At 37.1% G+C, this 14,514-nt stretch overlaps 2 protein-coding genes across 6 annotated transcripts in view; both read left to right on the top strand.

The window, feature by feature from the left end:
- The window catches only part of znf384b (zinc finger protein 384 b), a 9,035-nt gene extending 397 nt beyond the window's left edge, over positions 1 to 8,638 (top strand). Inside the window, exons 1-11 of one of the 5 annotated variants that reach the window (XM_024267804.2) lie at positions 11 to 121; positions 1,547 to 1,614; positions 1,807 to 2,032; positions 2,396 to 2,509; positions 3,066 to 3,205; positions 3,279 to 3,370; positions 3,955 to 4,179; positions 5,663 to 5,830; positions 6,763 to 6,841; positions 6,952 to 7,110; positions 7,255 to 8,638. In XM_024267804.2, coding sequence (XP_024123572.1) covers positions 97 to 121; positions 1,547 to 1,614; positions 1,807 to 2,032; positions 2,396 to 2,509; positions 3,066 to 3,205; positions 3,279 to 3,370; positions 3,955 to 4,179; positions 5,663 to 5,830; positions 6,763 to 6,841; positions 6,952 to 7,110; positions 7,255 to 7,653 — 1,695 coding nt within the window. In that variant the 5' untranslated portion in view covers positions 11 to 96 and the 3' untranslated portion in view covers positions 7,654 to 8,638. Of the gene's footprint in view, positions 1 to 7; positions 122 to 1,546; positions 1,615 to 1,806; positions 2,033 to 2,395; positions 2,510 to 3,065; positions 3,206 to 3,278; positions 3,371 to 3,954; positions 4,180 to 5,662; positions 5,831 to 6,762; positions 6,842 to 6,951 lie in introns of those variants that run through there. The other 4 variants (XM_036216085.1, XM_024267807.2, XM_036216086.1 and 1 more) reach the window with 4 other exon arrangements.
- Positions 8,639 to 8,934: 296 nt separating this feature from the next.
- Positions 8,935 to 14,514, top strand: part of gnl1 (guanine nucleotide binding protein-like 1) — a 9,056-nt gene continuing 3,476 nt past the window's right edge. The window contains exons 1-8 of the mRNA XM_024267798.2: positions 8,935 to 9,167; positions 10,157 to 10,304; positions 11,143 to 11,279; positions 11,387 to 11,538; positions 12,459 to 12,530; positions 12,914 to 13,106; positions 13,249 to 13,347; positions 13,672 to 13,848. Of these exons, the coding sequence (XP_024123566.1) occupies positions 9,095 to 9,167; positions 10,157 to 10,304; positions 11,143 to 11,279; positions 11,387 to 11,538; positions 12,459 to 12,530; positions 12,914 to 13,106; positions 13,249 to 13,347; positions 13,672 to 13,848 (1,051 nt within the window). The 5' untranslated portion in view covers positions 8,935 to 9,094. The remainder of the gene's footprint in view (positions 9,168 to 10,156; positions 10,305 to 11,142; positions 11,280 to 11,386; positions 11,539 to 12,458; positions 12,531 to 12,913; positions 13,107 to 13,248; positions 13,348 to 13,671; positions 13,849 to 14,514) is intronic.

The raw sequence follows: 14,514 nt of genomic DNA, 5'->3' as shown, positions 1-14,514 counted from the left end.
TTTTTTGCCTTCCAGCCAGGAGAGCAACACAACATTACTAACCGTTCCTTAGCCAGCACGTCGGGCCTAATTTACCACACCATTACAGGGACCGAAATGGAGTCATGTTTTCGCGTTTTGGGTTATTATAAACACAACATACATGGAATATATTAGATACAGCTTGATTATTGTTATGGCTACCTTGTCATTTTGTGGCTAATCGGGCCTAGATGTCTTGATATTAGAGACTATCGTGGATCCCACTTAACATCAGCGGCTAAATTAAGCATTTATGTAATAGCTGGTTTATAAGCGAGAGTTTGACTTAAAAAATATATAATATCAGAATAACAAAGTCTTTCACCCACAATATTGGAGCTTATGCAACAACTGCGTTCTCCATTATTTATTTATCTGTGAACATAATGTGTTTCTAATGGTTTATATTTTAGTAGCTTATCGAAGTTACATAGGAGGAAATCTTGTTCGTGATTCTGTAAGGCTTTTGTCATATTGTGCTTTTCCACTGTAATTTATTTTTTTGACCCAAATGAAGCACATTTAAAAAAAAATAATTTGAACAAAGCAAAAAAAAAAGGGATTCATAAGTCTAATTCTTTCATTCAAAAGAGAATCTTTTACAGAGTTTAAAATACATTTACAGGTTTATACATTTTTTTACCATTCAAAACAAAAATGGTGATTAACAAGAATTGAAAACATAAAGTTTATTATCTGTCACTGAGATTTGAAAAGGCCTCCTCACGGCTGACATTTTGAATCTTCTTCATATTGAATCTTTTTCTTAACTCACTCTATTCTTTTTGGGGTCACGGGGTCACAAGGGTCTAACCTGGCTACTATTGGGCGAAGGAGAATTGGATAGGTTGTCAAATTGTAGCAAGGCCCAAAGTGATATAAACTGGCAAAAATTGTTATATTAGACATTTGTGTTAATTAGTTTTTACGCAATTATTCATGTAATGTTTTCATATTTAGCTAAAAATAAGCTTAATTAATATGAATTAGTAGATTAAATGAAAATAATATTGCAATAAAAAAAGCAAGTAATGAAATTGGGTTGATCAAATAAATAAATAACGAAGTGAATTTGTTGTTAAAAAACACATGGTTATAATTTACAGAAGATATGACAGAGACAAACTGACAAGTCTGAGTTTTAAAAATTATACATGTAAATTTGTGCAAAATTCAATCCTTTAGAGTAGTTTTATGAATATAGATGAATCTGATTAAATCCCAATATGAAAACTAGAATTGTAGGTGTTATTTAGTGAATGAAAGGGATGAAAAGAGCAATCGAAGAACCCTGACTACTGAAAGATTTGGATAAATTTAGTTCTTGGAAAACGTGTTTTTTTTTTTCCAACCCTATCCCAGCTCGATTCTTCTTACCAGCACATAATCTCAATCCGTCTTTCTTCATTTGTAAAGACAGTGAATGTTTGACCTTATAGACCATTTCAAGTTCAGCTGCATTGTGCTCTAATCTGATTGGGCACCAGGACTGAAACGCTTATACTTTCTTTTGTGTCTTTTTCAGATATGATGGAAGACTCTCACTTTAATTCGTCCTACTTCTGGTCTCCCGTCCCCGCCGTGCAAGGACAGGTAGGACTGTATAAGCTAAGCTCCTTTGGCATGGGCTTAATTTCACTTTCTGTTCAATGCAAATTCTTAGTCAAATCTGTGTTGAAGCACATCGTCCTTCAATTTTTATATCTCATTTCAGAAAAATACTGTTAAATTAAACGGCATGAGTTTGTTCCAAACCCAAAAACCACATTTTCTGCCTTCTGTCAGATCGAGAATGCCATGTTCCTTAACAAGATGAAGGAGCAACAGGAGAAGAATGCGCCGTTCTCTCCACCTTCTTCCCACTACCAGACAGCTCTCCTCACCATTCCCACTCCTGGGCCCAAAACAGATGGAGGGGGCCAGGTTGGCAATGCAGGACACCTCAACCCTCCTCACAGCACCCAGAACATCACAGTGCTGCCGGTTCCCTCCACAGGCATCATGACAGCAGGTACTCTTCTGCTTCTGCTTGCAGGGGATATCAGGCTCTGTTTTGTTAATACTAATGTGGGTCTAGCATAAGATAATTGGTGCAGGATTTCAAACAAAGCAAGACTGAAGTTTACCCCTGACTCATAAATAAACAGAAGAATGTTTAATCATTTAGTTCACTGGAGCAAATGTGGCCTTCAGGAGGGTTTGAGGCCCAACAAACATCTGCTTTTCTGTTCATAAAACAGCCGTTGGGCTGAAATAAAGTAGTTCAATCAATTTAGACACAGCAGAAGAAGTAAAATATGCATCTGTTGGTAAGAGTTTGGGACATAATTATGTTGAATGACAAACTTTTCCACCTGTGAATCTCCTCATACAGCTGGTCTGGTCATCACAACGCCTCAGGGAACGCTGGTCTCTCCCACCTCCTCCCAGTCGTTTGTCTCTGGTCACCCAGCAGGAACCATGATAGTTTCAGCGCTCCATTCAGCAGGTATGACATTCATACTACACTGTGTATCTCTCATTATGTTATCCTTCAATTAGGGGTGTAAAAATTCATTTTAACCATTCATATCATAATTTGTGGTTGCAGATACATTTCATTGTCAATTTTGGTGCATTTTGATATGATTCAGTTCACTAAAAATTAATCCAGGACATCTTTAACCAATAATTCAAACAGTCAAGCAGACAATTACTTTATTTTTTTATAATTTACACAGAAATTAAATTTAATGCTGTAATTATTTGTTTTCACATGTTTCAGAGACAAATAAAACAAATAATGTCACTTGGTTTGTATTTAAGCAAACCAAAACATCTTTAGCATTGAAGCATAAAACGTATTTCAAGATCATCTCATCACAGAAAATTAATTACATTTGTAGTATTAAAAAAAAAAAAAAACAATAAGTTACAACATGTTCTTTTACAGAGCGTCTGATTAGATATCATGCTTTGTGCGTGTTCCTGTATAAAAATAAAGGCGGCTGACCTCTTCAAAAGTCTGGTTTTCTCGTGACCAGCAGTTTTTGATCTTGTTATAGACAAAAAAGAAGGCGACGGGGCTTCCCATGTGGTAGTGATGCCAGCCCCCTCCAAAAGAGGAAGAAAGAAGAAGACGACAGTCCCTCGCGTTCCGGGAAATGACACACTAATATTGGCACACCTGACACCTGGTGGCCAGGTAAGACGAGACCCACACACGGGAAATAACAAGGTAGTAGCCACATTTTTTAAGTACCTTTTACTTTTAATAGGTTACAACTCTGCAGCACCACACAGGAGACCCATATGAGCTTTCCAATGAAGATGAGGAACATGGCCACAAAGACGGCACTAAGACGTACAGGTATGGCCCCAAAGAGATCGCCTGATCTGCATTCTAGCTCTGCCTGTGGAATGCAATTACTTCTGTGTCCTTTTAAACTACCATCAATGTTAAGCTTTTAAAGATGTCAAACACAGTGACTGAACACTCCTCTCTGCATGTTTTGGTTGGACATGCCTGCTTTAGAGCAGACAGTTATTTGTTTTTTTTACCTGAACTGAGAAAACAAATACATCAGTGCCTCATAGACACTTTCTGCTTCTGCACACACTGCACATAAACCTGCCCTCCAGTCCCTTTGTTTTTATATTGCATGCTCCTCCACTTTCTATTATATCTGTGAGCCTCTCCTTTTTGGTTTTCACTAAACTCTGCCCTTACGCGTGTCTTTCTGTGTTCTCTGGGTGTGCCCCGACTCTTCATTTATCCCATATCTTCCTCCATTCATTTTCCCCCTCCCATATTTAATTTTTCTCACTCATCAAATGGGTTTCGTCTTCTTTCTCGATCCCCTAAAATATCCTCTATCCTCTTCTTCTGTGTCCTCCTCCCCCATACTGGTTCTTCCATCCCGCCCTCCCATTTCTGTGTCTCTCCGCTTGTAGGTGCCGGATGTGTGCGGCGACCTTCTTCAATAAGTCTGACATGCAGATCCACTCCAAGTCGCACACAGAGGCCAAACCTCACAAGTGTCCTCACTGCGCCAAGTCATTCGCCAACTCCAGCTACCTGGCCCAGCACATCCGCATCCATAGCGGGGCCAAGCCCTACACCTGCTCCTACTGCCAGAAATCTTTCAGGCAGCTCAGTCACTTACAGCAGCACACACGGTACTTACTGACCCCTCCCCGTTCTTCCCTTCACTACCAGCCCCAAACTACACTTCTGTTGTCTTTACCTGCCAAGCTGCACCTCACCTGTAGAAGCCTTTACTCCTCCCTTTCTCTTTGTGCAGAGAAAGTTAGTCGAGTAATGCGCAAACACATTTTACATCCTCTCAGCTCCATTCATTGACTTTTTCAAAAAGCTGATATTAGATTAGATGTTTTGTTAGTTAAAATTTGCATGAAAATGTAAAACGACTTCATGGGATTGTTTTTTTTTTTTTTTTTTTTAGTTTCACTTGTGCTTGTGCACAGTTCATGCTTCCATGTGTGCTGTTTGAACTGCATTTTTCTTCTCTGCATGTGCTTACGTATTTCCTATCTTTTATGTCATCTACTTAGACATGCACTTATATTTACAAATGTGTTTAACATGTCAGCCTTATGTCATTGTTGCTCTATAAATAACAACTCATTGTGTGACTGCTCTTGTGCTTCAATGACGATGCTTATGCTCACGTTTCATTTGAATGCTGAATTAAGATGTAATGTAAATGTTTGTTTCCATTTTTGGATTTTATTTTTATGTGGTTTTGGCTTCCTTGATGTCAGATTTCATTTATTTTCATTAGACTTTTATAATTTTAAAAAAGAAACGGCAACAAATACATTTTTAAAATCACAGTTTTTCTTATTTTTAAAAGGGGAATCATTCTTAATTCTGTGTATTAATAATTTTTAGTGTTGAAATTTTGTTGGAGGACTATGTTTGCCACTGTGTTGCATCAGCGCCTGATCCAACAAGCAACTGAGAAATTTTGTGTATTTTCATTTTATAACCCATCTAATGACTTTTAGACTGTTTGAATTTATGTAAGAAATCTAATTGGATGTTTCAATTTACCAATTTGAAAAATGCGTTTTTATAAGCATAAGCTTAATAATTTAAGATAATTGTATCATTTTGCATAATAATTTTAATGATATCCCTTTATTGTGGTAAATCAGACGAATTAAACTTGCAAAAATGTCACAGTTCTATGTGGTTTTCTACCATAGCATGAACTGGAAGCCGTTTAAATGTTGCTGTTTTAACTTCTGCTGCTGCATATCTGTCTTGTACAAACAAACGCATTGTTCAGCTTTATTTTGCTGTCCCAGATGTGCAGGTTATCTTTGCTGTGCATACTAATGCAGCTCCATCTTTCCACTGTTTTTTTTTTCTTTCTTTTTTTGTCCTCGTCATGTTACAGGACTTTTTACACCTATAACCTAGTGTTAATACGTAGTTATTTTTTATTCTAAGCATTTATTTTTTTAAACTATACAGTCACATATCTCAGTTTAAGAATTCATAAGTTACAACACTATGAAATGTAATTTCTTTTTTCTCTAGACATTTATATGGAGTGTTTTTTTTTAAAGCATATTTATCCATTCATGTTTACGATTTTTTTGTTTCTGTTGTCCTCTTGTCTGTCCTCATCAGGAACCACACAGAGTCAAAGCCTCACAAGTGTCCCCACTGCACTAAGTCATTTGCAAACTCTAGCTACCTGGCACAGCATATCCGGATCCACACGGGGGTGAAACCCTACACCTGCTCGTACTGCCAAAAGTCCTTCAGACAGCTCAGTCATCTTCAGCAGCACAGCAGGTGTGTGTATTTTTGTTTTTCTTTCTTTGTTACCAGTGCGCCTCACTGTCGCTGCACCGATGAGAAGCTCCGTATGGACTCACCCTATCTTGTTTTTCATTTATTTTTATGTTTTTCTTTTTGTATTTTTTCACTTTTTTTTTGCAAGGTACTATCATGCATGTATTCGTACCTCCCAACCGTTTTTGGCGAGTCAAATAGCTCTTCCCATCATAAGCATTGTTGACTTGTGTTGATTCAAGGGAGACCTGGTGGCTGACAAGATAAAATCATAAGCCAGAAGGAAGTTCAGAACCAGAATATCAACATCAATAAACTTGGCTACAACTCTGAATTAAAGTGAAATTTCTGCTTCCAGCAAAGGATATATATATTTATTTATTTAGTTTATTTAAACATGTTCATTTATACATGTAGTTATATGTTACAGTCACATCTGCATCAGCACAATTGACAATGGGTATGCTATATCTTACATCCATGTTTGAAAGGTAGCAAGCAGAAGGATTCCTTATTAAAGCCTGCCCCTTAATTCATTATAATAGACGATTACATTACTATATTCTTTATCAATAGAAAGTACAATTTATGTAGAATAATAACCAACACATTCAAACACATACTTATTTTTTCTTTCATTAAACACAGTATTTTATCTAATTTTTATATATTTAATACATGCTATTATTATGCATACATCAGGAATTTTAGTATTTTGTTCATGTTATACATTTATAACTTTATTTTTAAACATTGATAGGTTAAACATGATAGGTTGTTTGTATTTTCCTGTTCCATTTGGCAATTTCTGTTTCCGGCTGATGATTTTCAACCACCATCTCGTTTGCCACCAGGTCCTCTCGGTTGATTCTGCATTTGACAAAATACCACTTCATTCATGTCACCATGCTTACTTGTTTGTGTCTGTTCAGAATTCACACTGGAGATAGACCATACAAATGCAGCCACCCAGGCTGTGAAAAATCCTTCACCCAGCTCTCCAATTTACAGGTATGCCCGGATTTTCTTCTCTGCTTAACCAAACCAATTGTCTAGACAGCTCTATTATGTACTGTGACAATTTTTATGCTTTTTTCTTTTATCTGATATATTATTCTCAGTCCCACCGGCGTCAACACAACAAAGACAAGCCCTACAAGTGCACGCACTGCAATAAGGGTTACATAGATGCTGGAAGCCTGGAAGCACACATGACCACACACACTGTCAAACACGCCAGGATCTACTCATGTGGTCTCTGCCACCGCTCGTATACCTCAGTAAGACAAATGTCCATTTCTGAAGAGAATTTCTACATGAAGCACTATGAAACGCCTCACTGGCATCAGACGGCTGGCAGCTGCTTTACACCGTGTAGTCACATGTCCACTGTTTCCCCTCTACCTATCCTCCCCTCATCCCAGGAGACGTATCTGGTGAAACACATGGAGAAACACATGGAAAAACACAACCCTGACCAGTTGACTGCACCAGTAGCCGTGGCACAACAGTCGGCACATCAGAACCAAAGCCAAACCCATGGCCAGACAGGAACTCAGAGCCAGGTAGAGAGTGCAGATGGAGGATCGAGACAACCAGGAGGAGCTGTGGGCAGAGCAGCAGGGGAAGGCCAGCAGGCCCAGAGCCAGAGTGGCTACCCCCAGACAGAAATCACCTGTCCATTTGACCTGAATCAGTATAAGACAGTGTCTGCCAGTGACATCCAGTACAAACCAGTCAGTGTGGCGGACATCACTTCCCACAAAGACCTCTGTCTCACTGTGTCGGCATCCACCATTCAAGTGGAGCATCTCAACTCTTAAAAACTATCTAGAAGTAGGAGTTATTTAAGAACAATAGAGGCTAAGAGAGTTGAAAATTTAAAGCAATACTAATATTGAAACTTTACAACTGTTGACTGCCTGAATGATGTAAGGCAGACAGGACAAATCATGCTGATATATTATGCTGAAGCCTGTACGTTTTTCCTTTTGCTATATTGGATTTATGTTATTCTCACTTAGCCATCATGTCTAAATACAAACTGCATGTTAAAGCTGTAATAAAGTACGTTTCAGTCCATCACAGTGATGGTTTTATCCCAGGAAAGTGTCTAAAAGACACATTTTCTTTGACGTTTTTACTGCCTTTTTATTTTTCAGCACTATGAAAGTTTTCCCAGTAGCTCTTCATGGTTTTTTGTTCATAAAATTGAAAACTAACTGTTAAGGTAATTCTTATGCTTTCTTATAGAGACTAAGTTTATACATCAGTGTTAATACCTCTGCGATACTCATTCTTGTAATGTTTTTAACTTTAAAAGGGATATTAATTTGATTTCCTTGTCAGGGAACAAAGCAAAAGTCGGATATAAAATAATACAAATTTAGTTTTTATAGTACTTGTGTGTACAAGGTTTTGGTAACCAACTGGATGAATTTGGGTTTGTGTGTGGACTTTGAAATGATTACTCTGGGAGAGTAATGACTTCCATCATGTTCATGTCCAGTGTATTGCTGTCTGTGTATGTCCAAAAAATGTTTTCCAAATGTGCTCTTGCTCTGATGCTTCCATAGTAACAATGTTTGATACCTTACAGACATATTTACACAATAACGGTTCATGCATTTTTCTTTCTGCTTATATGACATTAAACTCTAAAATATTTTACATTTTCATGTTTGTCTGTAAATTGGAAAAAAGCTTGCTTTGAAAGTAAAAAATGAGAATATAATTAAGCTTAGTTAATAATGTACTTTGTGTTTATTTTGAAGATGTGTAAAATATATTTTATTTCTGGGGAAAGTGTATTCGTATGCTGCTGGGTTTGTATTCACTGCATGGTATTGTGCATTTTCTTGCTTGATCTGCTGGAATGTGCAGAATTATGAAAAAGTGGACGGTACCATTTTAGAGGAATGGAGGGGGGTTATCTGTCACCTAGTGGTATTTTTGTTACAATGACAAAGCTTAAAATGTTTATTTTTTCGATTTTAATTTTACTATAAGAGGTTTTACGAAGTATTTTTTTGTTTTACAACAAAAAAGAACGATAATTTAGGCCGTGTTTCGGATAATCCAGGTGGTTTCGTCCACAATTCTCCGCAGTCCGCATTGGCTGTGGCGTCACTGAAATGTGGAGGAGTCGAGAAACTTCACTCATGTAAATAACGGCAATTAGAAAGCTGTATAATAAGTAGCACTTGCTGATAGAGCACGTATATATTTTTGGTATTTATAAACAACATTTTTTTTTCTTCGAAAATGCCCCGGAAAAAGCCATTTAGCAACAAACAGAAGAAGAAACAGCTCCAAGTTAAGCGCGAGAGAAAGAGAGGTAACCGAAATCTGCTGTTAGCGTTAGCATGCAGGCGTTAGCTGTTAGCTTCACGGCTAAGTTCAGTGAGTGAATGTGCGTAGTTCATTGAATGTTGTATTAAGTGAGACACATTCAATGTGCTTGACGTATGCGAATACCTATTATTATGAGTTTTGCTGCTAAAACAGAGTCGCGGCATACTGTTGAACTTGACGAGTAATATCTAAGTTTTCTTGTTTTTGTAACCAAAACAATGAACGCTGGTGTTAGTAGAGTTATCTGTTAATAATCGAAGACTTGTTCTATTTTATGCTCCGCTAGGAAAGGAGATATGTTTGACAAGTTTCTTAGCCGAGATTAGTTTATGAACGTCATAGCATGGTACCTGAAACATAAAACTTCTCAGTCCCGTGTTTGTCATTTGACTTATACAAGTGCTTACACCATTGTTTGGATGTCTTGCATGTCGAATATTTCAATATATATTTGAAAAAGAAAAATTAATCAGGATTATTTCTATAATTTAAAATTATATTTTTTGCTATTGAAAAATAAATGCCTCAATAAAGCTTACCAGCATAATTTTGTCTTTGATTTATTTCTATATAGGTACTCTAAAACTTTACACCCATTTTTAAATAGTAAGGAGTGGTCTTTTGTGTTTAGTGAAAACATAAACAGCAAAATGATGAACTGCTAATATAGAGGTCAATGACAAGCACATGTTGCTAATGTGTCTTTTAATTAGATAGGGATCTTCAATTTCTCATTGGTCTTTTAAATTCCCAGTACATAAATTTTATGTTTTCTGTTTAATCAAAATTAAGAAGTAGGGAAATATTGGTTAAGATCAGCTGTAAGAGAAAAAGAAATGACAGTGAATCTTAGTTAAACCACTTACTACAAACTTATTCAGTACAAATAGTTTAGGATGTAACATTTTCAGACGGCCTCAATCAAAAAAAGTGTTTGTGTTCTTACAAAAATCGTGGCGACCTTGTCTTTAGGTGACACGGGTTCTGGGCCGAGCAGCCGAAATGCCAGCGTGGAGCGAGGAGGAGAACGTCAATCAGACACATCAGATAGTGAGACGACTGACATTAGAAAAATAAATCAACAACCCATGAGTCGAGAGGGTAGATATGATCCAAACAGGTGAGTGTTAATACTCAATTTCCATTTGACTAAGAGCGACTTTTATGCCAGTTTTACATTTTTAGTAGTAATTATATATTTTCTGTTTCTGATTCATCCTTAGTAGGGTCATAGGATTTCTGGAATGTATCCCAGCTATCAGAGGGTGAAGGAAAAAGTTGAATAAGTCTCCAGCCCTTTACAGGGCGCAGTGAGATCCAGAATTCACCTTTCACACATGTCAAAATTCAGTTACAAACATTTACAAGTCACATTGCAATTATCATTTGCTTTTATGTGAACTCCGTGCCAAAACAAAAGAGAGCCTCAAAGTGAGATTATATATTTAGAACATAGTAATAGTATTACAAAATGATACATAAACCAGACAGTCACATCATTTAAACTGAAGAATAACCTCTTTGTGATGTGAGCCAAAGTCCATTTTGAGGATTTAATGCTATAATACATTAGGATATTATGATGGTGAAAAATTAGTTTCTACTCTGCTGAGAAAATCTGTGTTAAAGCTTTTCTCTGTACCATGAAAGCCTGTGGAGAAATGTTATGCGCTTGTTCTACAGAGACTGAACCTGACTAGAGGAGCAGGTCAAAAAGAGCAATAAAAGTGAAAATATTGCAACAATTCTTAGCATAAATTCGTTTTACATGATGGCAGCTTTTTGTTCTTTCATGTTTTTGGTGTTGAAACTGAAGCTTTAGACTTTTCTTGTGAAGTTGGTCAATTCATATAACTGTAATAACAATGGATTCTAATGTAAAGATACAAAAAAATAGGAAGAAAAAACTTGTTATAAGATGTGTACCCCCTTCACCTATTAATTTTTTTATTTTTTAGGTTTCGACTCCATTTTGAGAAGGAGAGTAAAGAGGAGGTGGAAAAGAGGAAGAAGCTGGCCAGAGAGAAGGTTCTGCAGCCAGTTTCTGACAAGGAACTGGAAGTTGACATCAATGAAATCTACCCATCAGAAAAACGTTAGCCTGATTTGAGCTTCGTCCTCATGATAGCACTGTAATAGGCATTATGGGACAAAAATCTGGTTTCCTGCTTGACCTGCTAAAACGTCACTGTGCACCACCAGGTCTCTCATTCCCACGACGACCATCTTGGACCTACAACATGACGCGAGAGAGCTTGATGAAGAAAGAAGAAAAGTCCTACAGAGATTATCTGGATGACTTGCACTCCAGAAACCCACCTGGTACTCTCAGCCACTTCGAGCACAATCTGGAGGTAATGTTTTATCTGTCAGTGCTAAATATTGATTTTAGGAAGTATCACATTTTCTACTTTATAGAGGTTCCTCTGGTATTACGGAGCTACGAGTATGTATCAGTCAAAAACAAAAATCCACTGTGCCAAAGGTCATCGAGACGGTCCTGCAGCTCAGATGACCATACCAGTTCCTGCATGTACCAAAAGAAGTCCTTTATGCTGCTGGTTGTCTGTTTTATGTCTGAATGTGCACCATTGTAGGGTTTGGATTTATAATGATAAACTGACTGTAAAATAGTCTGAATGTTTGAGTCAGATTAGAGCTGCTTCTTGACAAATTCTGTAGGAAATGAAACAAAGGAGGATTCAGATTTACAACGGAGGTTATTGCTGCAAATATTTTAGTTTTTCATCAAAAAATAAAGTCCTGTCCACTCTCTATTGACAATTTCTACATGCACACCATGTAAAAAAAGAAAAACTAAACATTTTAATGTTTAGTTTACTGGTGCTTTCTGAAATTTTTCTCTTTATGTGGTGTCCAGTCTCTAGTGAACGAGTTACTTGGGTTCAAAAACCTCTGACTGAACACTGACTTCTTCTTAATCAAGTGTATTAAAACTCTGAATAATAGTTTTTATTTGTAGTAATTATGTTTGAATAATGAAGAAATAAATTATCTAGTTTGAATTGGCAACAAGCATTAAATGCGTTTGTCATTTTATTATTGCTGACCTTTAAGCCTTTCTTCAATAAAAGAAAAGGCTTTTTTAAATAAATAAGACTGTATGCAAACATTCATATTGATCTCTTATTTATGTTTTTGTTACCTTTTAAATAAGTTTGTGTTGGTCACCGCTGTAAACTTTTTTTTTCTCATTATTTAAAGATTTAAGCTGAAAAATATCTGAAGGTCTCGTTTTGTTTTTGTTTTTTAGACATGGAGACAACTGTGGAGAGTTTTGGAGATGTCAGACATCATCTTGCTTATTGTTGACATCAGACATCCGGTAGGTCAGATAATGAAGCAAGTAATTTTATAATTTATAAGTCTTTTGAAGGGAGATAAAGAACATGTTTAAGGTTCTGCTCTCACAAGCTCATAGTTCCTCACTTGCATTGATTTTTGTTTATTTTTTGTTTGTTTTTGTAGATCTTTAGTCGACTTCTTTTTTATTTGGTGTCTTAAATTACTTTTTTTCTCTATTGAAAGAACATTTTGCTTCTTAAATCCATTAATATTTTTAGCACGTGCTGATAATAATAAGGAATTTTAATTATTCTGCTTCAACACACCTAATGTGGCTAATCTATTACCATAAACAAGAAAAATCTAAAAGTTTTGTTGAAAGACAGTTTCTAAAGAATGTATGCTTTCCTCTATACTACCCAGGTGCTGCAGTTTCCTCCAGATCTTTATCATTACATCACAAAAGACCTGCAGAAGCATGTCATCTTGGTGTTGAACAAGGCTGACCTGTGTCCTCCTCCACTGGTGATTGCCTGGAAACACTACATGGCCTCCCAGTTTCCCAGCCTGAATATAGTGTGCTTTACCTCACATCCTGGGCAGCCCTACAGCACAGGTGAGATGAGAGGAAATAGTTAAGTACTAGATAACTGAAGGATGCCCACAGTTCAGATTCATCAGGATAACCTGGTCTTATCTGAATCCAGTCTCTCCTGGGCATTATTCCATTTGAAGTTATTGTCTCTTGTTTGCTGCAGTTCTCCAGAAGAAGAGGACGAGGAAGAAGCCTGATTGGAGTCATGCTGGAGGTCTTATAGACATTTTTAAATCCTGTCAGGAGATCACATCAGGGAGAGGTGGGAGGAAAAACAACTAATCTTTTGTCTTTCAGCACAGTAATCTACCCAGGATAATTAGAAGCATTCAACAGTGATGCAAAAACCTTGAAAGCATTAAAACAATTTATGATTTAAAAAAAAAAGTATTATGCTGCACCGCAGCTAAAAGTAGCTTCACCAGGAGTTTCTACCAATTGACTGTTTCCTGTTGTCTCCACTCTACTAAGGGGTACTTTAAATTCAGATATATATTTAGTATATTTACTAAGAACTAACCAAACTCTGCTTCTGATCTTCAAAATATCTTCAGTGTTTCTCACCTGCCTGCTCTTATCTCCTCAGTCGATCTTTCTAGTTTGGAGCAGAAGATTCAGAGAGATGCTGTTGCCCAGCGACTGGATGATGAGCATGAAGGAGCAGAGTCTGTGCTTGTGGAGCATCAAAGTGATAGTGCTATGGAAATGAGCAGCTCATCTCATGAGCTCTACAAAGATGGAGTTCTCACATTAGGCTGCATAGGTAACATTAGCAACATCTTTGTTGACTAAACATATGAACACATTGCTGGTACCTCTTTAATCAATGAAAAATCTACAATGGGAGCTGAGCTAATTGTCCATGGGATTTGTTTTTCAAGGCATGATCAGGAATTATTTTTTGCAATATTTACGCTTTTTGCAATAAATAAAGTTGCAAAGTGCAGCACCTCCATGGTTTGGTGGTGTCTTCCCAGAAGTTTGTTTGACACAATCTTTTAAAAGCAAACTTGTGGACCAAACAAGGACAAAAATAATACATGCTCATAGTATTTTTTGGGGAACATCTTTTTGCAATTTTTTTAAACTGTTCATGGCAGTTCTGCACCTACCAACATGCACCTTAGTCCAGTTTCCTAACTGTGGTCCTCAGGGAACACTGTCCTGCATTTATTCCAATCCTTCAAAACTCAAACACCCCTGTCTTTTGATGACTGTCATTTCCAGGCTTCCTCAGAGCTTGATGATGAGCTGATCAGGCGCGCTTTAACACTAAAACATCCAGGACAGTGTTCCCTGAGAACCCAAGGTTGGGAAACGCTCTTAGTCCACTCCTTTAACAGCAAACTACTCCAATAGGCTCAGTTTTCAAAGGTGCCTTCTTCACAGGGCACACCTCAGCTCTTTGTGTTTGAAAAAACACAGTTTC

This window comes from Oryzias melastigma, linkage group LG16 (genome assembly GCF_002922805.2).
Source record: "Oryzias melastigma strain HK-1 linkage group LG16, ASM292280v2, whole genome shotgun sequence".
Lineage (NCBI taxonomy): Eukaryota > Metazoa > Chordata > Actinopteri > Beloniformes > Adrianichthyidae > Oryzias > Oryzias melastigma.
Note: the sequence above shows the minus strand (reverse complement) of the source record. Positions and strands in the feature narration are given on the sequence as shown.